We start from the raw sequence: 25125 nt of genomic DNA on the forward strand, positions 1-25125 counted from the left end.
ATGAAAAATTAGCACGGCTAGCTACTCACTCCCTTCTTCCAAAACCTCACAGCTCTGCTGTCAGCCTCAGCATCTCCTCTTGCCCACCATCTATCACAACCTCTGCATACAAATGACAGAGAGGTTCAGTGGCACACAGTTGAACTGAAACATACAATTGTAGACTTGTTGGATACTTGTAGCTTGTTGAATAGTCTTTCAGTTTCAGAGCTTACCTTAGAGTTACCTCATTTTTGCTGAAGTTGTAGAGAAAAAAAAGGCCCAAGCCCCTCAATCTTGCAAATATAGTAAAAAGTGTTTAGATACACACTTTAATATATTTTCTGTGGCATTTTTGTAAAATACAGATATATAATTATAGATATAATGCATATGTAGCATTTACTATGTTGATTAAAAGCTAGTCTTTTCACAATGACACATCAGTAAGTATTTACAATATGATTCAGATTTTAAGGAACAAACGTTTCAAACAATATTGTGTGGTTATATGATAGCAATCATTTGAGGAAAACTAAGAGACCAGTTCTAAAAAAATCTCAGGAGACAAAGTACATACTCTTGCCAGGAGCACCTCCATGTACATGCATGCACAACCTATTTTTTCCCCTTGCAGGAACATGCACAACTTAGCTCTTCCACGTTTCTACCCAGTCACGGCCCTTCAGATGACATGGATAATTATCTTGCTTATCCTTTTTCATGTACAGATTAATTGTACCATTCCTCCCATTTAACACTTTGTCGAACTGCAACATTTCAAAGTTTTGGCTGGAACACGAATTACAATACACAACTGCCTCGTTAATTTAAACCAATAGAGCTATGACAATGTACATAATTGAAAATTTTCCCATCATCTACACATCTTAGAACCATTTCACAAATTATTACTGGGAGTTTTTTGAACAGTTTTTTTTTAGCTTTGCAAGTCTTTGCTGTCAAGTCTGACTCAAAGAAAACTGCAATGCCAAAACTAGCAGCAGACCCGAAGTACATGAAAGCTCTTTGTTATCCTCACACATGAACACTACCTAGCCATTCGTCCTGAATGTATGGCACACGGTACATCAGACGTAAAGAACATCTTCATGTTCAATGTACTGCCAGCATTTCCTATGAGGCAAAGAAGTGCTATTAGCACAATTTACAGAAGAAAAAAATTAGACACAGAAAGGCTGAGTGAATTGCCCAAGGTCACTTGGGAAGTTTACAACAGCAAAGAAGCAAACCCACGTCTCTTTAATTGCAGCCTCACCCTCTTGTCATTCCAACTCTAATGAGAACATTCTAAGTGTCTTCTTTAACATAAACATATATATAACTAATAGAAATAAAGCCTTCTCCAGCCACAAGCTTTAAGGCTTTTGTGGTCTCCCTTCTATTCCCAAATAATAATAAGAGATAGAGAGAGGGATGCTTCTGTATATATTATCTCTAATCCACTGAATAAACATTAGCTGCATTGAGTATTTCTTGAAGTGGTAGTGGATAAACTCAGTTTGCCAGGAAAGACATTGAAACTCTTGCAAAATTTAACAATACACTTTCACTGAAAAATCTAACAGAGAAATATGTTAAGTCTGAGGGCCTTATTCTCCTTCAATGCCGATAAGGAAAGCATTTTCAATTACATTTGTACCCACTTTAAAACGCCTTTACATCAACTGCACAGTATAGAGGAGGTTTAGGGCAACGTTGAACCCATCCTCCTAAGCATTAAAATCTCTTCCATACCCTCCTTGTTTCAGCTCCAACAGGCAGGCATCTGGAAGGCAGCTCTCGCAGCAGAACCGGCACACACCAGGGCAGTACAGGCGCAGATGAGGACAGAAGTTTCCCTAGGACAAATATCTCCTTGTGTCCTTGTCACTCTACAGAGGCTTGGTCAGGAGCAGGTTTTGATCTGTGTTCTTGCAAACACCAGTTAAAACCAGATATTGGAAGGAAATAAACAAATTCCCCAGCAAAGACTGTTTAAGAAACAGAATGGTAGTAGCCTCATGACAGAAAGCAACAAGAAAGGAAGACAGATGGCTCCCTGGAGGGAGGGAAATAGGCTGTAGGTGTCATGCGGTAGCATTCAAAGTAAACTATTAAAGGAATTTTGCCTATTGTAATCCTGGTCCCAATTTGACCATGTTACAGGGAGGCAACTATGACAAAGTGCTGCTTCCAGCAACATTTGTGGGCAAACTGGGTTGTTTGTCTAATGGCTACAGGCAATTTATTTACGAGACACTGAGGATGGAAGACTTTTTGCTCTTATTAAAAAAAAAATCACAACACACACAAAAGGGTAAAACCAATAATGGAATTTCTCATCCTGTGCACTTTTTTTTTTCTAAATCAAACCTGCATTTGCCTTTAAAAAAGTAAAAATACAAAAAGAAAGATACATTAGAATATCCTACTGTCCAGTAAATGTCTTATAGGCAATATTTATGGAGGAAAAAAAAATGCATCAAGCCCTTCCTTTGACAAAAACGTAGCACCCCAAAGTTCATTCTATACCAAGGAATGCCACTTCTTCTGCTGTTGGTTTAAATCACTCATATCGCCACAATTTGAATATGCGTTATTTGTCTCCAAATACCTAATCATAAATCTAGACTAATGCTGAAAAAAAATCCTAGTAAGAATGCCGTGCTGTTGATAAGCTAAAAACAGTGTATCATGAGAAGGCAAACTAATCTTTCCGTTTACTTTGTAAATAATCCATTAGCTAAACTTCTATTTTAGGCTGGATGCTTGATGCTTAACACTTGAAAGTCCAAATACCCTTCATATCCCTTATAACAGAGAAGAAGCTTGTAAAATGTCTTTGGTGCATCAGCTTACCATTGTATGAATGTTTTAAAGAAACTCACTAGTACTATAGGAAATGTAAGTGGGCTTGTTTGTGTTGTTTAATACACTAAGTGTCATTTCATTCTTTAAAGGGGTTAGAAAAGAGGAGGGGGAAAAGGGGAGGAAGTCTTACTTAATTTGTTGCATATGTCCCAAAGTGTTATACAACTAAGTGTATTATACCAGAAAACTAAAGCAGTCTGCGCCGCAACAAACTCCATGTAACTCAAAATAGGAGAATAATCTGGCCGCAAACAAGTCAAAAATTCAGTGAAACTTCCTCTCATATTATATATACACACACTTTACAAGCTACATTGAGTGTCCTTTCATATTCCAAAAGAAATACATTGTAGACACCAAACATACTGTACTTTTACTTAAAGGCTTCATCAAACCATATGTGCAGACACTTGAGAAGACGAGAGTGTTAAGCTTCCTAGGGTCCTAGAGTCAAAGAAATTCTGCTGCCCCCCACTGCTAAGTAAGTGCACTCCTTCCACAGGGGGCAACATCTGCCGATCCGTCATGGTTCCACTTGGCGAGGACCCCAAGAAACTTCCTTGGGAAGAAACAATTTTCTCAGGACTGGCAGCCAGTTTAGGGGATGTGGAAAAGTTATATCCGTACAGCGCACATGGACTGTGCAGTCTAAATGTGTTGTAGGAGCCTTGGTGGGTTTGATTAGTGGTAAAGGCATTGCTGGATGGGGATGGCATGATGTACTGGAGCTGTGGAGACATCCCTGAAATCTGCATAGATAAGCCAGTTTGTGGGCAGCTGAACGCATCCCCATCATTGCCACTCATTGACATATTCACAGTTGTGCTACTTGACACACCGACATAGGAGGGAGTCCTTGGGGGAGCAAACGTCTCACTGGTTTGGTTTGTGAGCCTGTTGTAGGTTTCAGCCAAAGAAGTGCTGTATCTGTTCAGGGTCAAGCCTGAGCGGGCACAAGCTGTGTAGTCAGCTGGAGCAAGGCTACAGAGCTGGCTAGTGTTGGGACTGAGATGGAAGGCTGGAGATGAGCAAGGGGAACCCGGCAAAAGGTGAGGGTGGGTAGATGGCACTCCACTGCCAGATCCCTGGAGTAAAGTAGAGGAACCTGCATTTCCTGGAAGAGAATATGACAGCGTAAGAAACATGTTGGGAAAGGTTCATTTTCTAGATGACAGATCAAGACCTTTGTCTTTTAAAAATAATCCTTGATGTGAAACACTTGGCACAAATTAATTCAAAAATATTGTTACATACATGTGAAGGTGTGTGTGGATGGCACATGCATATTTTTAAAGAAATGACCTGTCCAAGAACTGAACCTATGCTTTTGTGACCGTCACTCCATACATCCAACCTTACAGTTCCTGTTCGAAAGGTTAACTACTCTTTGTTTGTCACTGGAAGAAAACTCTGGCAGCCAAGGTGTAGCCATCCAAGTACCACACCACAGGAAGCCTTCTTCAAAGTTATGAATTGTTGTCTCTGTTGTTGCTATACTCTGAAGTGGGTTTCAGCCCTTGCTCTGTGTGACATATGCTTCGCTCTGTGCCCAACTGTCACTGCCAGAGCGCCAGCTAAGGAACCAGCACCTCATCTCAAATGATAGAGGCTCCCATAGATAAAACTTCAGGAAAGGTGTAGGCTGAGTACTGTGCATGGAGCTGTTTCATTTCTTGAATGTGAAGGTGGAGGTTTAGGTTTGCAGCAAACTGTGGATGAACTGTTCATTTACTGGTATCAGAACTTTTTACCTCACAAATACCAGTGCTGAGTGTTCCTAAAAATGAACTGCTAACAACAGGTGAAGCCTTTTCTGAGGACTGAATGTTTCCCAGCTGCAAGAAAAGCTTCTTTTTCTTAGAAATTATGTCTCCTGGGAAAATGAGCTTAGAAAAATGGATTTGGGCCTTTCACTGCCTTCTAGGCCAAAGTCACTTAGCAAGGAAGTCTCTCCTGTTTGTGAATCACGTTAACAATTAAACTGCTTGATGATGCAGAGATACACACTGTCAGTAAGCTCGCAGGTTTTCATGACAGGTGAGCTAGTAAAAAGAAAAATAAGTTATCAGTGAACTCTGCCTCCTGCTTGTTGTTCTACTAACAAATAACAGGTACAAAGCACTACGAGATACCTCAAAATTCCAGAAATCCTAGGATTTCTATGTAAATGCCTCTCCTGTCTGAGATGGCCACTTTTAAAAATCAGGACAGATTTCTAATGGGGTCTTTCACCAAGTCTTTTTGCCTAAGCTCTAAATCACCCTACTGGCCAAGGCACATGAGATTAAAGATTTTGCACAGATCCAAGCTCCCACTCTGCAAACATCAGCAGTAACTTCAACAAGCTCCTTAACCTCAGGCAACAGCAATTCCCCTGCTCTCAAACAGTCCTGCTATGTACAAACAGGGCGATATAGCTGGTCTGTCTCCTAGACAGGTTAACTCCACAGTTAGTTGCCTGCCAGTCTTATGCAGTCTGACAAAGGCTGGTGCTACCACCTCATTCTAGGTGTTTTTAAAAGGACCAGCCCCCAGCCCCACTCTCTGCTCAAAAGTTTGCCAATGCTTATCCTAAATATCTGTGACTTGGCACAAAACCTCCTTTTTAACTGCCCACATCAAACCCTTATGCTCAAGATTTTCAAAGGAGTGGGCTAAGGAGAAGTTAAAAAAGTGATTTTTGTGTGTTTCTCTATTTTCTGAGTTTTTGCTCTGAAGATGCCAAATGGCTATGGAATATATTACCAAGAAAGCAGATAGGATGTCTGTAAATTTGATAGCAGGAAATGTTAAGACCCAAGAGCAAGAAGTCTGATTTAGCTGTGAAAAGTCTGAGAAGTATTCTATACGCACAGGGATGCTCTGGAAATAAAGGAACTCAGAAAAGAGTACAGAAAGTCCCCTCTTTCTACAGACAGGCCATTTAAATACCCCCCTCTCCCACAGCACTACCTCTATGATGGGGAAAATGAAAGCCAAGAGGTTATGGACTGGGGAGCAGGAAAAAGAATGGAGAGGAGATCAATTTTTTCAAGCTCTAGGATACATATAAAGTTTGTAGGGACTTTCACTGAACAATTTATTGGTCTTCAAGAATCAAGAAAGCTTTCCAAGGAGGAAGCAAACTTAAGCTTGCAACTATTTATTCAATACATTGATGACACCGTTTCTTTCATTCCTCTTTTTTTTTTTTCTTAAACGCAATGTATTTCCAACTTTTGAGTTTGGATGTGTAGAACAGAATTCACTAATAATAACTCTGCCTTGTGTAGCTAGCCAGAGCGTAACACTAAATAAAAGGTTATTCTGTCCTTAAATGTCATCTTCCTCCACATGTGATCTGATCTATCTTTATGACCTAATATTTTTGCTGCCACAGTCCTTAAGTTAGCACTTGTTTTCTAGCTTAGACTAATGCTGATGAGAGGTGATGGCCTGCAGTGGGGTTGGCTGGTCGCATTTTCTGCAGGTGAGCCACTTACCTAGATTTTTGTAAGGAATGATGGGCATAAAACTTTACCTTCATGCATTTTTGTTTTGAAAAACCACAAAGAAGACCGTTACCTTGTTTGGGTATCCCAGGTATATCTTCAAATGTAAGTGTCCTTAGTGAAGGTCTCCAGAAGGCATAAGACTCTACCAAAGCTTCCAGTCCCATCCTATTTAGAACAAAAACATCATTGCATTATTATAGAAAGCTATATTTTATCACATTTCTCTGAATACCTCAGAAACATATAAAAATATTAACATTTCAGGATTATTTTGAAGTTCATTCTGTTTTTTTAGAATAATCTTACATGCTAACCCATGATATTCTGTGATGTGCAGTCACTTGGCTGATAGCATGCAAAGAGTTTCTTGTTTCTACAAGTCCGCTTTTCTATTTCAGTATTATTTTGGGGGGAAGTTGTTTTTTTGGGGGGTGAGGCTGTTAAGTGTTATGATGTTAAATAATTTCCTAGTATGACATTTCCTTAAGAGCAACTGCTCTAATTGCCAGGAAGATGATCTCCTATTTCTGACTAGAACAAAGGTGATCAACTGACAACTGTTATTGAAACTGGACTTCCAGTCTTTGTTGATGGGTTGGAAAATCAAGCTCACAACATGAGCAAGGCATGAGTGTACAGCTCTTTTGCTACTAAAATGTAAAAAAAAAAAAAAAGTAATGTTGTATCTCTGTCATTATGTGCTCGGCAACATGCCTTTAGAAACTAAAAATCTTCAATCATTTTCTTTCTACAATGTCATGACAAAACAGAAATATCTGGCTAAACAATTTTGACAGATAATATCTAAAAGAATCTCTATTTCCGGAAGGTAAAGGCTCATTTGCTTTCTGACAGTATTTTATAAATAATGCAGCTCAGAGGTATAATTTTGCTGTTATTTTTGGCTGCTGAGCCCCAAAGGCCTGTTAAGTGTCAACATCAGGCACAAACCAAATACAAGTGCTTGCCTTTGCGCAGCAACACTATGTAAACTGGAATTATGCAAATAGACCAATTTGAAGCTACCAACATGTTCTTCTGATACTGCTTCTTCCACATTGCGTTTCCAGGAGGATCACAAATGTACTTCAGGAAATGGTTATAAAGTATTTATTAGCTGAACCTGGACTAAAAAGATAGCCTTCATTTTCTGCAGTAATGGTGAATTTTCATTTCTAGTTAAAGTAGAGATAAAAGCCACCTCCTGGAGGAGTGTAGCCAAGGTGATAATTTATACAAGATGCCTTCGAACAATTTCCACATTTTATCACCACCCTAATTTATGCTATCAAATGGCCAAGTTTATTTAACAAAACAGTTATGTTTTTTCCTGAAGTATTTAAAGAGAGAAATTCTGGTCTTTTCCTGAGTAAAAGTTTTTATAGGGTCAAACTTAAGGCCTAGCTGAAGAATGAAACTATTCTCAGCACATAAATTCTGTTGCACTTTGCAAATGTACAGGGAATGCTTTTAAAAGGTGAAGCTACTGATTTCTGTAAAATAGCCTGTGGGGCTGAAAGGGAATGACCTGAAAGGGAATATTTTAATTAAACAGAATTATTGCATGCAGCAGTGCAGAATAAGGTAGCTGCAATAATTAAAGCAACATTGAAAAGTTCGACGGAATGGTGCACAGCATTTTTCACACTTTTGCAGACTAAAATGCCTAGGCAATGAGTGTAACAGCCAGAGCAATGAAGATAACAGAATCTTAATACTTAATATCAATGTTCAGCAACAGAGTAAATTAATAATCAACTGAGTAAACTACTGTTTTCCTCAACAATTATAAATCTAAGCTGCATTCCCAAGCCTACTTATTCGGTGCCACAGATCCTATGGAAGAAAACAGCAATACAGAGTTCAGTAAACAAATGTCTATTTGCAACAGGCAAGAGTCACTTCTGTAATGAGTGCATATATGACAGTAAAAGCTTTTGGACCTTATCTAAAGCCAATTCTGAAACTTTTATACAGAGGCACTTTCTACAAGACTGGCCTCATAATCCATTTCTGTAAACTGTAACTGTTTTCAATTCAAATATCATGCGGCTTTTTTTTTTTTTTTTAATGCCTGAACCAAACTGATTCCTAGCAGCCAAACCAAAAAACCTCCCTGGACAGCCCCAGTAACTATAACAAGACTTGCACAGTTGCAGATGCAGCACACTCACAGCACCTACATCATATTCAGACAGTATCGGGAGTGTCTGGCCACGTATATCCAGTTCAGGACTGCTTTCAGAATGAGCCTTTCCTCTCTATTTTCAAGGGTATTTTCTCTTGTTTCATAGAGCATCATGTATGAAATTCTGACCTCACTTAGTCAGAAGCTTCAGAGGAGTCAGGGTTGCACACTTTTTAGATGGCTCCTTAGCATTTATTTTATAGCTCTGCAAGAAGCATGCATGGCAGAGACACTGCCTATGGAGAGCTGTCAAATGGGGCATGTGCAGCCTTTTTTTTCTTGCTCAAGTACACATGGTTTGTTTTGCTTCTTCAGGCACTGTATTTATCTGGAAGTTACTGTTCATTTATTTGCAGTATAGAATGCTACAAAAGAGGACAAAAGTCTATTTATGCCAGTGCATGGGACATCCCTTCCAGGCTTCAGGACAGAGTAATGCCAGTTGGTTTTTGCTAGAAGACAAAAACCTTAGAAAGCAGCAAATACAGAATGTAAACCGAAACGACACTTGCAGTGTGCTCCTGTAAATTTTTATAACCCCACCCCACGTTCATCTTCTAAAAAATACTCTTTTTGTTTGCTGTCCTGTCTCAACCTTTAGTTAACTCAGGTGGAAGCACAAAATGTTTTTTAATGTTGTAGCCTGTGCTAAAAGAAAAGCTCACTAAGGCAGCTAACAAAAGATACTCTCTGAACATTCCTCCTGGTACACAATCTGCTCCCTTCTCTGGAAGGCGAGGTCATAAATATAGCAGCTGTAGACAGCAAACGCAAAGTGGTCACTGGAACTGATGTATACTATGCACCACAATTAAATGCTTCTTTTTTTAGCTGAAATGGTTTAACATGAAATTCATAACAGGCTTAAGTATTTTGCATTGAACAGTCTTTGGATAAGATACTTCATCTGTGCTGGCAACAGGGACCAGACCCAAGTCTCCACTTCACACTACTCAGATTCCCTATTGCTATTTTGAAAGAATCGTGGATCAAGAAAGAACAAGCAATTAATCAGTCCAACTGCAACAGAAGAGGTGGAAACCAGGCCTGTTTCAAGGTCATCTATAGCCCAGTACGAAAAGCATTCACTTAGAAAGTGGATTTAAAACTCTTTAAGCGAAAGAGACACTTGAACACAGGTCTCCCACCTACACAAATTTAATAACCATAAGGTTACTGCATGAGGAGAATTAGTTTCTCCCCCTTTAAGAGAAAACAATGAGCCACTCATCCATACTAAATGCCACTAAATGCAGGAGAGTCTGAGCTTATAGTTCGATACTGGTATCTGCAAATTTGTTTCTCTAGCCAGGAGGAATAGGAGACTTCAGGATTGGCCACTCCTGTTGGCCAGCTGTGCTCCCTCCCAAACTTGCCTTCTGGCTTTTGAAAACTCCCATGCCCGGGTCAGTATCGTTACCTACACACCCACTGCAATGCCCGAGAACACTGCTCCCAGCACAGTGGTGACACAGCCTCCTTGGCTGCAAGTTCTTCCCTGCTCCCCAGTCCTGGAGCACACCCTGCTCATACCCTCAAAAATCTCAGACCTCAAGATGCACTGACTCCATTTTCAGCCTTCACAGTATGCTGCAGTTTCCAAAGGAAACTTGAGTACATGAGTCAAGCCACGTGCCAACCAGTTCTTGATCTCCGAGGGTCAGAGGAGTAGGAACAGGAAGCCACCACTGAGAATGCTACTGGGAAGCCTAAGTGCTCCCTCAGGGAGTCTGAGTCCTCAGACTAATTTGTCTGTAAATACAGCTATTCCCATCTGTATGAAGAATACCCACTACTAGCCTTCACAGACTGATTCTGTCAGCAGCAGGAAGCCCATCTCCTTCCCAACACCTACCTGTTGCGTCCTGAATCTCTAAACCCTTTGGCAAATGGATTCCTGTCAATCTTCAGACGAGTTATCTGTAAAGATGATTAAAAAAATTAGTATCTACAAATTTATCTAAGTACAAAAAATGACTCTCCTGACAGAATTAAGCTGACAGTTGAATGTTCTAGCTCCATTCATTTTAAGTAGAAATGTCTTACTATTTGCATGGTTTAAGAAAGCTCTCTTGAAACACTGCAAAATAAGGCCCAGCCTTCTGACCATTATTTTTGCAAATCCCCTGAGAAGCTAATAGGTATTTAATGCTACTAACTGGCAGGTTGGAATTCTTGAGGAAAATCTTCTGGAAAATGTCATTCTTCACCTAAGAGAGTATATTGCCTAATCGCAATAAAACTTAAATTAAATTTTATTTCTGTATGGGCCAAGAAGGAAATGTGAAAAGAGAGATTATCGCTGGGCTATTATCCTCTCAAAAAAAAAAAAACAAAAACAAAAAAAAACCATAAGATACTTGTAATTCATTTAAATAAACATGGTAGGCACCAAGTAATTGTATCTCATTATTTAGTTGGGTCTCTTGCCATTACTGACATGGTTCTCTCTGTAAAGATAACAAGGCATTTATAATTTCCCAAAATATAGCTATTATATGGAATTCATAAAATGTTACAACACTAAATATGGTGTCACTCTGTATATGAATATTTAAACAAGTGGTGATAAGAGGCAAACGTTGAGTCTGTGCGGATAAATTTCAGTTAATAATATATGCTGAATCCAATTAATAAAAATTACAGCTACTTTCTTCAGACCTTAGCTTCTCTTTTAAAGTATTGGGGCACATTTTTCAGACAGAGTTTTGAAATTACTGGAGTCAGGCCCAAAAGTGCTTTAAAAATTCTATCTGATCTACATGTACAGGTACAAAAACACCTTTAAAAAACAAATTCCTCTTTGCCTTCTTCTTCAATGCTGCATTTATGATTAAGACACTATTAACTATGTTGTCAACTTAGACAGCGAGATCTTCATTACAAAAACGACTTTTTACAGGCAGCACCTAGCCCACATGGCCTGAAGTCTCAGCTACAGCCTCTGGGCGCTGCTGCAATACTACTAGTGAAAGCTACTTGTAATATTAAAGGGGTTTAGGCAATGCTGCCTGATGGTATAACCAACATATTTTCTTTTTTCCTGTCTCACACTTCTCTGGTCTACTCTGAAAAACCAGAAAAGTGCTAAGCAGAAGGCCTGAGTTACCTGTTGATTTTGGTATGCTGTGACAGTAGTGAAAACTGTCTCTGGAAAGGAGAACGCTTTGACCCCTTCTCCTGAAGGGATAGGCTTGACGGGGGACAGATCATCTCCACAGTCTTTTCGGATGACGTGGACACGAGGCTGGTATTTATGCATAGAGTGAAGGATAATCTATGCAATCAAAAGAAAGGAAAAAGATAACTTTTATTAGAAAGGACACCCTGTTGTTCCAGGACTAATAGCTTTTTGGAACCACAGCTTATGGCTTGTGTTTACCATGCCACTTACTGGAAATCAAATGTTTGTTTTAACCTCTGGAGGTTGTTATTACAGTAGTCTGTGCATTTATGTTATTGCCAACCCTAAGCATTTAGAAATTATGACTCAGGAGCTCCACAATCAGGGGATGAGCTCAGAAAAAAAAAAAAAAAAAAAAGGAGTGAAGTTCTGGTCCCATTGGAATTAGGAAAGTTTTGTCACCCTTTTCTTTTTTGTTTTTTTCCACTTGAGCCTGGATTTGATCTAACACAATTAACAACAGCAGCATTTGCCTTTTGTTTTTGGAGCCTTCAGGATATGCTTGAAGCATTTTTCTTCTTGATATCCAGAAGGCTGGAAATGTATTTTGTTTTGAACATGATCTGAGACTCTTATAGTCTGAACCAGTAGAAAATAGGAGTAAAATAACACCAAAAGCCAAAAGCTTAAAATGTTACTAAGCCTAGGTTTGTAATACGTTTACAGACAATGAGTATCAATACACAAATCCCTCCCAGCACACAACGCTCAATTCATAATAAAGGATAAACAAGAACAATATGAACTCATAGTGCATAAAGTTAAACGTAATTCTTGGTATTGCTCCCAAATTTAGAGGAAATTTAACATACGAAATTTTTCCTTTATTTTACTCTACGCCACTTCAGCTAACCACTACGAAAATAGAAGATTTCAAGAAAAAAGAATAATTGGAAGCTCAACTATTATTTTTGGAAAGCCTAAGAAATTAGTAACTTGATAAATAAATAGCCCTATGGCTATTGGCCTGTGGAACCCCTAATCAAAATTCAGGGGAAGTTTTTTAATTTCCTGCTCCTTGAGTAGCCTCAGAACGTGTATGTGTGCAGGCACTTGACAGAGCCCTTATGCCTGAATGCCAGATACCATGGAAGTTCATTCATCCAAATGACACAGAAGACATTACATTCATCTGGCTAAACTAGCGTTTGGCTAGTTTATTACACTTGGTCCTAGCCAGATGACACGACCCCATTTTGGATAAGCCAAGTTTCTGGATAATCAGAGTTTTTATTAGCCTGTAAGTAAGGTTTTGACAATGACATCACAGGCTCCAATTAATTTGCTCAGGGAGTGCCCTACGGATGTTCTCATATGAGGCCTTTTCCCAGTTTTCAGAGTCTTGCATAAGCAAGATTTTTATCATACAAATGTGTATTCTCCTTTATAACAATCCTTTCAGTCCTCTGTTGGCAAAGATCTACAAAACGAAAATGTAGAGAGGACAGCACATTCCTGACCCTGTTTTCCTGTGAACACCCCGTGATACTAGGGGAGGTACTGATGCAACAGGAAAAAAAAAATCATCAAGGAAAGCCCTGTTCCCCCGTTCAAGCCCATCGTTATTCTATGCCTTGTCATCTGCCTGTGTACAACTGAGCACGCCACGCTCTGCTCCCATTCTGCTTACTGTAACCCATCAGCTTTGTGGTGTATATGACTGCTTGCCCACACGGCAGACTTGCCCGTGTATGCAACGATAACCCAGGCAGCTGTGAACAACCTTGTTCACGTACCAGAACAAGTAAAGTCCCAGCAGCACTTTCCACTCCTTATCTGGGTTGGTATTATGGCTAAACTGATCCTTGTCATCTCGTAAAAGCAACCTGGCTTGGCTCTGTGCTGTACTGAAATTTCCTGTGCTGATACACTGTTAGCCCATTAATGACCCACAGCAGGAAAAAAAAAAAAAAATGTTCTTCATTTTGTACCATGCCTTGTACGATGGGAATCTTTGTTAGTTATAGGGATTTTGAATTTTAAATAAATTATACCTAACTGCCAAGTCCTAGTGAATTAGAGAGCAACACCATGTAGAAAGGGAGTAAAAGGAGAAGCAGATGCGACGCCCGCTCCGAAAGCCTGGAACAGTGCTGGGGCCTCGGGCAGGGCAGGGAGGAGAGCGGCTTCCCAGATCCGCGCTGTGAGCCTCCCTCTGCCACCCTGCCCAGCTGTGCGGAAGGACCCCGGGCACAGTTTCATCCCTCCCGGGACGAGCACAAGGAGAGCAGGGGAGCCCTGCTCACAGCAAAGTCCCAGGCTCTTTTGTCCCTGCGCTGGGTTAGACAGTTTTCCTAAACGAGTGAGCTGTCTTCAGACGTACCCTAATATTTTCCTAGCAAAATCACCAACCTCAGACATTAGCTTCGCTACCATAGGCTTACAAAACAGCCAGTCTTTCTCTGGTGTATCGAGGCACCATATTCGAGCCCTCCACCACATGTGGACAAACGGCACAGTGGCTCCGACGAGAGCCGAGAGGGATAGCGCCTACCAGCACTGCACCGTCACTTCCCGGGGGAATACATCTCTCTAAATGTAAAGTTCTCAGAGTTGTGACTCTGTCACCGCAGCAGCTCCCATGATATGATCTACCTGGGCGGGGAGGACGAGGCAACAGCCCTGCAGCGTGAAGGCAGGAGTAGGCTGGGGTGAGATGAAGGCAGCATAGAGTCACGGCCACCGCACCTACAAATGCACGAAGCATTTTCTGGCCAGAATTACCTCCTCAACAGGTGTTTTGAAAGATGCTGCCATGATGAGACCTTAGGTACTGCCATGGTACTGTCAGTGCCAGCACCGGTGAGCCCAGTTCTGCTGTGGCGTGGTGGCATTGTCCTCACCTCACTGCTGTTGTCTCCAAAAATCTTTCTGTATCAAGCAAAGCCCACACAGTCAGGCTTTCTGCAGTCAGGGTAATGTGTGGAGCCAAGGAGCACGAATTCTCTTTTCACAAAGGCAGAAACTGCAAGTGCAAATGCTGATGTTTTCCAGCTTTTCATTGTGACAAGAAGATGTTACTACCCACTGACTGTAAGCAGAGCTTACTGCTTGGAGCCAAGTCTGGGCAGAGCAAGCGCCCGCCTCTGCCTCCAGCCTCACCCCACTTTCAAATCGGGGAAGGGAAAAAAAAAAACAAACTACCATGGAACAATTAACATACTAACGGCCTCATTTTCACTAAAAGTTAGATGTTCTTCTGCATCAAATAAATACTTAGTTGAAAAGCACAGAGAACAGCATCAAAAATACTGACTTTTGCCCTCTGTCAAAATGCAGATATAAAACCGCAACAAAATAGAAAAATCAACCAATTCTAACCAGAGTGAGAGAGAGACTGATTTTACAACACAGCAATTATTCCAAAGACTGGAGGTGAGCGGCATTGACACATGAGACAAAGAGCACCCAAACCACACACTTCTCAGTGTCAATTGCAAAACACAGATTCACTTTTCTGTACCATAACTCAGATGTATGACAAAAAATGCCACAGTAAAGATTTTAATGGTGTTGTCGAGCCTTAATAACCGTAAGGGCACACAATCTTTCCAAAGCAGGGAATTCATTCTATGACTCCCTTCTGAGATCAAAAATACAGAAGGAAAACATATCCTTACAAATTTTGCTTGATCTCCTCAGCCTGCACGGGAACCCAAGTATCAGAGAGTGTCCTACGTGCAGATGTACTTCAAAACCCCTCCACGGAACAGCACTATAAAATTACGTCGTCACAAACTCCCACCCAAAATGCTGATGAAAATAGCAGCAGGCAGCAAGAAGTCCAGAAGCGTTAGAGCAGCAAAACAAGTTGTCTCAGGGATGGCCGATCCCTTGAACAAGAAGCTAATCCCAGGCCGGCGCTGCCATTTACCACAGGGCCAGCACAACGCAAGAGGAGCTGGCTGCCATTAGTTACTACCACAATATAAATACTACACAGAAATACTACCTTAGCGTCTGTTTGCAAATAGAGTGCCCATTCCTGTGAACGTAAGTCACTTCTGTCAGTGACTCTGAGAGTTAATACTCTGGTAAAAGGGCTCTGGGTTGATCTCATGCGAACTCTCTACCTCAATGGAAATTTGCGTCCGCAAGATCAAAACCGAGACCTAGAATTTTAATGCAAACACTCTGCAATAGCTGACACCTCTGAGGAGGACGGTAAGAATAAAGGAATGATCTCAACAAGGAATAAAGCCCCAGAACCAGGCAGCACAGAAAGTGTACCCAAAGAACAGCTAAATCCCGGTGCTGCTTGAATCACTGGAAGAAGGAAGGCAGAATGCAGAGACCCCACAGAGGATTCTCTGAGCCATTCTGCCTAAGCAGAGGATGAAAAAGAGGATGAAAAAAATGCTTTCTAATAGCCTAAAACACATCCCTTCTCCCACTACAGGGGTGGGAGAGTCAGAACACTTGATGTAAAAACAAATATTCCAGGGACAGTATGACCTTGACCTCTGGCTCTTCTAATCCACCATCCCTCCCCTGGTACCCTCTTGAGAAAAATGGTTCCTTCCTGCTTATGAGAAACAATTGTTTTTTATATTCATCACAAAATATGATTATTCGTTTTCCATTATTGCTGGAGGCATTCAGAGGCTACATAGCTTTTTCAATACAGCATTCCACACTACCATAGCTTTAAAAGAAAAAATGTACCCATTGGAAAAGACACTTTTCTGCTTTCTGCTTTTGCCTTTTCTGGTAATTATGAATGACATGTTTGCAATTTCCCAGATTTGAGAAATATGAAATTATTTTACAGTCATCCTTCTTTTGTCCTTTTATTTTAATACTTAAATTTCCATTTTGGGGAGGAGGGGCACTGCCGTAGCTCTGAATCAGTTCAATGTGTCTCAGATCGCTGTACTAGAGCTTTGCTTCACGTGTTTCCAAATCAAAACACTTAACTAAAGACCAGAAAAATTTATATCCCCCCACATTATGAATAACGGCGTGCTGCGTACACTACACAGGTTTTGGTTCTGAATAAAAACAAAGCTAAGATCTGGGAAGGAAAAACACAGTAATACAATTCTCTACGTATCAGAGATTTTATCACAGGGCAGTTTGTGACTGCGAGTGCATGGGTGGACCACTGCATCCACACATTGCCCCTCACAAACCACCAAGTACAGAAAGCAACCAGCCTGCTCTCCATCAGAAAAGTGACGTTCTACCCATTCGCATCTGCTTCACTTTGTAAACCATTACAATATACTCTGGGCTTAGAGAAATCAGTCCCATTCAAAGAGAGTCTCAAATAGGCAGATACTGGGGAAACTAAGGGACTACCTGTGCCAGTACTCAGTCAAACAAACAATGCCAAATGAGACCCCATAAATGCAATTCTGGAAATAAACAACATACCATGCCTTTTTTACAATCCTAAACAAAAGCACTGCTGACTCAAAAGGTGTAAATACCCACATGAGCTTTTTAAGGAAGAGCATAGCAAAATTATGAATAGTATTATAAGAAAGGGAGATTTTTCATCCTTGCGACTGCATTATTTGCTTGCTCAGCCCAGCCCATCTCCTGTATTCCTGCGTCTGTACTGTAAAAGTTTTAACTCCTGTGCAATTTGACCACAGTCTCAAGTTAATCTGCTTTGCAAACACAAATAGGGAAAAAAAAGAGTCATACTTATACTTGGAACACGTGTTCAGAAAATACCTGGCTTAATGTCACAGAGCTACAACTATTTTGAAAGATGCGTGTAGTATCTTTGTACTTTGTGCCAGGTACGTTTTCTTTCAATCCTGTCCATGAAGGAGAAAGTATCCCGCTTAATAAACTGGGCTATGCTAAGGACAATGGAATCCACATCCTGTCTCAAAACTTGCCTCTTACATCTTAAAACTCTACCACTTGGAATTCAATGCTCTTTTTGAAAGTAAGCCAACATTTGCCATTTATTACTGGATTTTTCAAAATTAAAGACTCCACTCAGACTAAAAAACAATTCTCATTTTTTAATTTTTTCCTAAGGTGTCAGCTAAAACTATTTTAAGGATTGCTAGAAAGATACTGGCTTACATCTGTCATGTTTCAACAGTTTTGAAGAGAAAAGGAAATATTAACATAACACATTTTGTCACATTAGATAATGTCATAACTAAACAATTTAGAACTTGCAAACAGAACACTCATACTGCATACGTCTTCGCCAGTTTTTTCAGAAGTAATGAGCCTCAGCTGTGAAAGGGTCTTGCTTCATAAGGTATGCAATAAATCATTATCGGAGCGAACCCAGCTCCCATGTTGTTCGTTTTTGACTGCAATTATTAACACCTCATGGGATTTCACACAAATGTTTAGGTTAAACAAATAGTTAAGTGTATTTTTATTCACATGAAGCTATTACACACTATTAATGTTTCTCCTAGCCACTTGTGAATTTAAACGTACTTTTTGATCAGAGCAGAAGTTGCGAGTAACACGCTTGGTGGGTAAACATGAGAGCAATTCTGCCCCTTCATATTAGGCAATTTAGCCTTGTAAAGTCTTACTTTGCAGAAGGAGTTCTATTTTTGAGGGGGGAGTAAAACAGCAGGCTCTAATAAGCAGTTAATTATCAGAGCAGAAAGTAAGCAGATTTTAGATCTGGACGGTAAAGTTCCAAAACAGCTTTCAAAAGTCAAGCCTATTTCTGGCACCCTGAAGCTGTATGTCAGAGTCTTTCAGGGCTGAGCAATGTGCCTACATATAATACCGTAGAAGAGCGAGTACTCACATGCCCTTGATCGTCAAGCTCATTATTAGTGAGCTTCAGTTTGTCGAAGCTGATCACTTGTCTCATCCACGTTTCCCCAGAGGCAGGTGAATCGGGGTGAATATAAACACGAGGTGGTACCGGGGAGTCAGCATTACCAGCCACCATCCATTTGGAGCTATGATAAACATACCTATAAGAAGAAAACAAATATCTGTAGCCACAAAATCTGAAATAATTTATCAGACCTGTTCAGGATTAACCTACTAGGGACCATGTATATAGCACGAACCCATCAGTTGACCAGCATGAAAGGACAATAAATGTTATCATTTAAGTTTCAAAACACAGTTCTGGTTTGCACAAAGGTAAGTTTAAAAACCATGCTTTCAACCAAACCTAGTCTTCCTAAAATCAGTAACAGTCTGTACGTTAGCCTCCGCGCTGAACTTTAAGCTGGTGTCAGTTCATTGACTGCTACAGCTCCACTCTGAAAAAGCATCAGCAAACAGAGCAGAATCTGGTCCCTCATTTATCAAATCAAGTAGTAATTCCATATATGGAAGATTTAACATGTTGACTCTAATATAAGAGTCTATAAATAAAGCTACTGAAGGGAAAGAACGTTATGATTGTGAAAAATAATGAAGCTATGTGAAACTAAGTTCTAGCTATTTCTGCAAGACTATCATTTTTTCTGAATAGTATCGCAGAAACGCTTAAAAATGAAAAAACACAGCTTATATTTCATTTGATAGGCCAACGCTGAAAAAATTTTCTTATAAAAGTAGTGCCTTCTTCGGTAGAAAACTTATTTTAAAGGCAGATACTTCACAGAGCAGTTTAAAAAGGACTAATTAAAAATGTCAAGGTATTTTTTCCCGAGTACAGTAAAATTCCTGTAAATGAGCTGTATTTTCTAATAAAAACAGGAAAGAATACCAAATCATGTGTTTGTACAATTCAGTTCCTTAGCAAAAAAAAGACAATATAATAAATTAAAACAAAGTGATCCAATACACGAATCCCTTCATACAATTCATATCAAGCTGGAAAACTAAGATCTAGAACAGTGGCAATACCCTCTCCTGAATCCTCTCTGGAGAGAAGTTCTCAACCCTAATCCACACAGTCAACCATTCTAACATTTTTCATTTATTTTATATTTGTTGTTTTATACTCAATACATGTTTTTCCTACAAAAGTAAATAATGCCATAAAAATAAAATATTTTGAACCACACTTTAAGCTTCCTAATATTTACAGTGGGATGCAGATTTGCTAGAAATCTAGATCTACATGCAATTTTCTTCATTTCTGTTTAGTTTTGCTGTCTGCTATGACAGCTAGTGACTAGGCTCAGTGTATGACTGCTATTGCATCTTTCAAACATAAAGATCAGCAAGGCAATCAGTTTGCAAAGCCACATGAACAGTAGGAGTTAAAGTAAGTCAGCAATAAATTTATGTGGAGATTGCATAGCAAACGATGAAAAGGGGAATCAAGTAAAACATGAATGTCTAGCAGGATGATTAAAGGTGTGGTACTAAAATATGATTACAGAAATTTAAGTTTGCCAATTACGAAAACACTGCCCGTCATACAACTTTTGTTAAGTGCTTATCTGGAGACCATGCATCTCATTGGGCAGACGGTGCGGATCAGCATGAAAATATTTATTTTAAATACAGTGCATTTTAAACAACTCATGCTTGCTGTCACTGTTTTTAATATTAACATTTCTGTTCAATCTGGAATATTTACCTTGCTCTTCTTGTGAATTAAGAAACTGCTCAGACCTTCTAGGAATTATATGCTTAGATTGCTAAGTAAAAGTACACTTGCAACACAAAGACAAAAAAAAAAAAAAAAAAGACTTTCATTTCAGCTGCACTTCTCTGTTCAAAATAAAAATGAAAAAAGAGCCTTTTTCCCCCTATGGTACAATCAGAAAAGCCTCCCCTAGGTATACATACTGGACATGCTCAGCATTTCTACAGACACCTTGCTGAAAAATTCAAAATCAAAAATGTTCATAAGAAACTGCCTACATACCGCATGAGAAAAGGACAAAATTACAGTCAATGAGGTAAGGACATGCAAAAAAACATAGTGCAGTGTTTGTTCAGGAAATAAGGAAGCATTCCTGAAGAACCAACCTTTTAGTCTTAGTCTGAAATATTCCTACTTCCACAATTAAATCTGCAGCGGTTTTCCGTAAATTATACTAAGTATAGGGTTGAAACAATCAAAACAGCAACGGGTAAGGACCCATTCCTGCCTCCACTGAACTACTTGGCAAGGCTGCTCCTGGCTACTACAGAGAACAGGATCACGTTTGTAAAGCAAGACATACAAAACTTCTAGAACTCATAGGAATAACTGCTGTGGGCCCAATGTTGCTATCATTTCTAAAGGACCAGTGGTTTCAATGAAGTGGAACTAGCTCACTAGAAATAAAACTACCCTTGCAATAGTAAGAGTTTAAGCACAAAATTCCTACTCTCAAATGTTGGAAGAACAAGTACTTTTGTTCCTCACATTATTCCTCGGACAATAATGCCATTGATTGTTTAAAAAACAGTAATTAGAAACATTACCCTTTGTGAATCTAAGCAACCAAGTATCTCAGTGATAAACAGCTATTGAAGTAAATGAAAGAATCAATCTGAAGGACGACCAAGAAAGCTTATGTGCATTACATTCTAATGCCATTAAATCAGATATTAATGATATAATGTTATTTGTTAATGTTAAAGTTATGCAACCCTAGAAAAAATGTTTATTTACATATTTATTTGTTAACAGGAACTAATTGCCAGTGACGTGATGAGGAATAATATATGATAATGTTTCTCTGACTGTACTCGAACTGCAGTCTGTGAAAGCAAAAGACCTGGTGGTTGCCCACAGCACACATACAACATAAGCCAAAGGTATAAAGAGCTTCAACAACACTGCAGTTATTTTTGCATACTTGGCACCTTGGCACAGTGTTTTTTGTGGGGCTTTTTCGTGTGTTTTTTTTTTTTTTAACGTACCAGGATGAAAATAGGAATAAGTAGGAGGGTTAAACACTGCCTTCTGCTAATTCACATGCTGTTAATATTTTCTTCCAATAGCCAAGATCCCTACAGCTTGCACGATGTGTTTTTTGCCATAAAGCCACCGTACCTGTATCTTTTGTTATCCACTGGCACAATATCCATAGCAATGTAATACTGCTGATGTGGGTCTAAACCTGAGATCTTCACCCTCATTGCGGGAAACATCCGCCTGAACATGGAAAGAGAGAGGTCATTTTTAATACGAAACAGACTTGGGAATGGTTGTTTAGGAAAAGTAACCAGTTCGTGGGATTTTTCTCGTTCTTCCTTTTAGCCTACAGAGTCCTTTTTGACGATTACAGTTACATAGCCATGAAATGGTCCATTCGATATGTCAAAACAGATTTTTAAAGTGCATTTACTTGAACAATGCTTCGTATGTTTTGGGATACGCTTTGGGAGTGCAACTATTACCACATCATTTCAGCTTTCTTGTTAGACAGTGAATCATTTTGTTTTGAGACTCTACTTCAGCAGTATGCGTGTTTAGAGTCCGTTAGAAATATTAACTAGAAATTTATTTCTGGAGATGTGCAAAAACCATCTCCGTCCAGGAACAGCAACGCTTACAGAAATGTAAATTGCCAGTTGCTTTAACTGACAGTGGCAAATGGTGTATCATTTGTATATCAGCAAATTACAAAGTTGAATCCATGGTGATACAATTATAACACTGCAAGGATGCAGTTATAAAACCCAATGTGCCATGCTATAACCAAACAATATGGTCTTTATTGAGACGGACTTCCTGTCTGCAACTTACTAAAGGTGAAGTGCAAGAGTTACTCTGTCTTTGAAAGGTATAGTAAAACTTCTTTATTGAAAGCAGAAACGAACGTACAGGGTAATTTCTAAAAAATACATTCACAATTTAGATCCTTCTGTGGAGGAAATGGATTAATTAACCGATGCAGCGGTTTTTACATAAAAAAATGCATTTATTTCACCGTATGCTTGGCATGGCTTTTAATCAAGAAAGTTCATTCTCGATGCCAAAAAAAGAAACGTCGCAACGTCGAGCTGACTGCGAGCTAATGAAAGGTACTTTTCTGTGCTTTATAAACCTGAAAGCCGTTCCACTTTATCCAGTATTTGCTGCTCTTCAAAAAAAAAATTCAATTAAAAGTCGTTACTGGAAAGAAAAATCCTATCTCTCTTTATTTCTGGAAAAAAAAAGAAAAAAAAAAGAAAAAAAACAACACAGGAGGGTAAACCTGACTGTGGTTAACCAGTTTGCACTGTTATTTCAGTGCACCTGTAAGATAAAAAAGAAAATCCCTGACTGGACCCTGCTAAGACAAATGTTGCTTTGTGCTGTTTAAGACTGCGTTTCAATCATTAATAAAACCTCTCTGAAAACGCAGAAGGTAGCATATGGATTCAATAAAATATGTTTTTGTAATTTCTAATAAGTTCAGATACTTTTATACTATCCAGGTTTTTACCATCTGTATCCACTGGCAAAGGGGGAAAAGTTTCCCCTCAGAAGGACGCGGCGCTCGCAGGCTTCACCCTAACGAACAGGAAACCCCACGCGGCCACATGCCCATCTGAAACTCTCGCCATCTCCCCGGCGTGTAAATATTTCTCTTTCTCTCCTTTTTTTTTTTTTTTTTTTGACATTTTCTCGCCCGTTTTCACGCGGCGGCCGGTGCCCGCCGCCTCCAGCGGCCGTCGCGGTGCTGGGGGAGGCCGCGGGGTGCCGGGCCGGCCCCGCAGCGCCCCGGGGTGCCCGTTACCTTCCGGCCTTGGTGATGATCATCTCGGTGCCGATCTCGTGGAAGCGCTTCCAGAGCTCGGCGCCCTGCAGGTCCACCCGCGGCGCCTGCGGGGCGGGCAGCGGCGAGCCGGGCCTCGAGCCCTTCGGGGAACCGCCGGGCGAGGCGGCCGGGGACCCCGCCGGGAAGCCGTCCTCACCTCCGCTGCCTGCGGAGAGATCAGAGACGGGGAGGAAGCCCCATGGGCCGGGGGAACGAGCGGCGGGGCCCGCCCGGCACCGACAGCGGGCCTGGGCCGCGGCCTTCCGCGCCGGGCCGCGTACCCACGGCGGGGCTGCGGCGGGCGGGCGCGTCCCGGGGCGCGGATCCTCCGCACGGAGCCGCGGGCACCGGCACGAGTTCGTGGCGAACGGCCCCCACGGCGGCGGCTCCACCGCCTGGCGGCACCCGACGGGCTCCCGCGGGGATCGGGGCCGGGGGTCGGGCCGGGGGTCGGGGCCGGGGGTGGTCACTCACCGGCGGGCCCGCGGGCGGCGCAGCCCAGCTCCATGTCGCCGCAGGTCCTGCCGCCGGCGGCGGGGGAGCTCTTGGCGCAGCAGCCGCTGCCCCCTTCGTCGTCCGCCGCCTCGTCCTCGCCGCCCAGCTTCCGCCGCTTGGGCTGCCGCTGCTGCTGCTGCTGCTGCTGCTGCTGCTGCTTCTCGGCGCCGATGAGAGCCTCCACGGAGAAGGCGTGAGCCTTCAGGCTCATGGTGGTGCCGGGCGAGGACCGCCGCTTGTCGGCCATGCCCCCCCCCCTACAGCCCCAGCATCCAGGCCCGCCGGCACCGGCACCGGCACCCGCGCCCGGCCGCCCTCCCGTCCTCCCGACCGCGCAGGCAAGGGGCTGGGGCTTTTCCTCGCCTTTCTTTTTAAATCCAAGTTATCAGCCAAGTTTTTTTTTTTTTCCTTTTTTTTTTTTTAAGAGGGGGGAAGAAAAAAAAAATCTATTCCTTTTTGCAGATGCGCTCTTTTTCTCCCCCTCCTCCTCCTCCTTCTCCTCCTCCTCCTCCTCCTCCTCCACGTTCTGCCCCGTCTGATGGGCCGAACGGGACTGACATGGGTAACAAACGCTCTGCGGACACAAATTAGGGCTTGTAATTGAAATTTGTTGCCTTGATCTGTCAGCACTTCCAGGCAGGAGACCGGTGGGAAGAACTCGCTCATTAGTGTCACTGCGGCGGCGGGGGCCGGGCGGAGCCGCGGGGCGGGGGCTCCGCCGGCCCGGCCGCCCGCAGCCCAATCAGCGCCGCCCGACCGGGGGGGCCCCCGCAGCCCCGACACGACCGGGGGGACCCCACCGCCCCGTCCCGGACGGGGGGGGGGCACCGCCGGCCCGACCGAAATAGCCCCGCTACCCCCCCGTCCCGGCTGATGCAGCCCGTTGGAGGTTCATGAGCCCCCCCCGACTCCCCGAAACGGCGAGGGAAAAGTGTGTGTGTGTGGGGGGGGGGGGATCTCCCAGGGCGCTGCCCGCGGGATTTCGTTTTGCCCGGGGGCTACAAGGGGGGAAAACGACGCTGTGCCCGTTGGTGCTGTTAAGGGTCGGTCATTATCAGCGGTATTCGGCTGCCGGGGATGCATCGCCCGGCTGCGACGGCCGCAGCCCCCTCCCCCCCCCACCCCCCGAACCCCGACCCGCTGGAGCTGCGCTAAAAAGGGAATCAAAGCGAGCCTTGTACAACATGGGGGCATCCAGCCGAGGCAGCTTCACTAATAATCGTATTCAGGTGCATAGAATAGTCACCGGGAAAATCCTTTCGAATCTTTCCAGCGAGCAAAACTTATTAAAAGGTGCAGATTTGGAGCCAGATACTCTTTGCT

General features: G+C 41.9%; 1 protein-coding gene across 2 annotated transcripts; it reads right to left on the reverse strand.

Annotated features, from left to right (window-relative positions):
- Positions 1-283: 283 nt before the first annotated feature.
- On the reverse strand, positions 284-24713 carry TBX18 (T-box transcription factor 18). Of its 2 annotated transcripts, XR_014581943.1 has the most exons (9): positions 23782-24713; positions 23287-23473; positions 21615-21716; positions 18462-18633; positions 11645-11812; positions 10391-10455; positions 6418-6512; positions 1738-3967; positions 284-1116 (listed from the first exon to the last, which is right to left on the reverse strand). XR_014581943.1 is itself a non-coding variant. In XM_083829951.1 (8 exons), exons 1-8 carry the CDS (start codon positions 24047-24049, stop codon positions 3243-3245), a joined length of 1782 nt encoding a protein of 593 aa, XP_083686077.1. In that variant the 5' UTR covers positions 24050-24713; the 3' UTR covers positions 284-3242. The 2 variants fall into 2 exon arrangements, 1 of the variants encoding a protein (XP_083686077.1); XM_083829951.1 differs by having other exon boundaries at positions 284-3967.
- Positions 24714-25125: the final 412 nt, after the last annotated feature.

The sequence above is a fragment of the Anser anser genome (assembly GCF_964211835.1).
Source record: "Anser anser genome assembly, chromosome: 3".
Classification (NCBI taxonomy): domain Eukaryota; kingdom Metazoa; phylum Chordata; class Aves; order Anseriformes; family Anatidae; genus Anser; species Anser anser.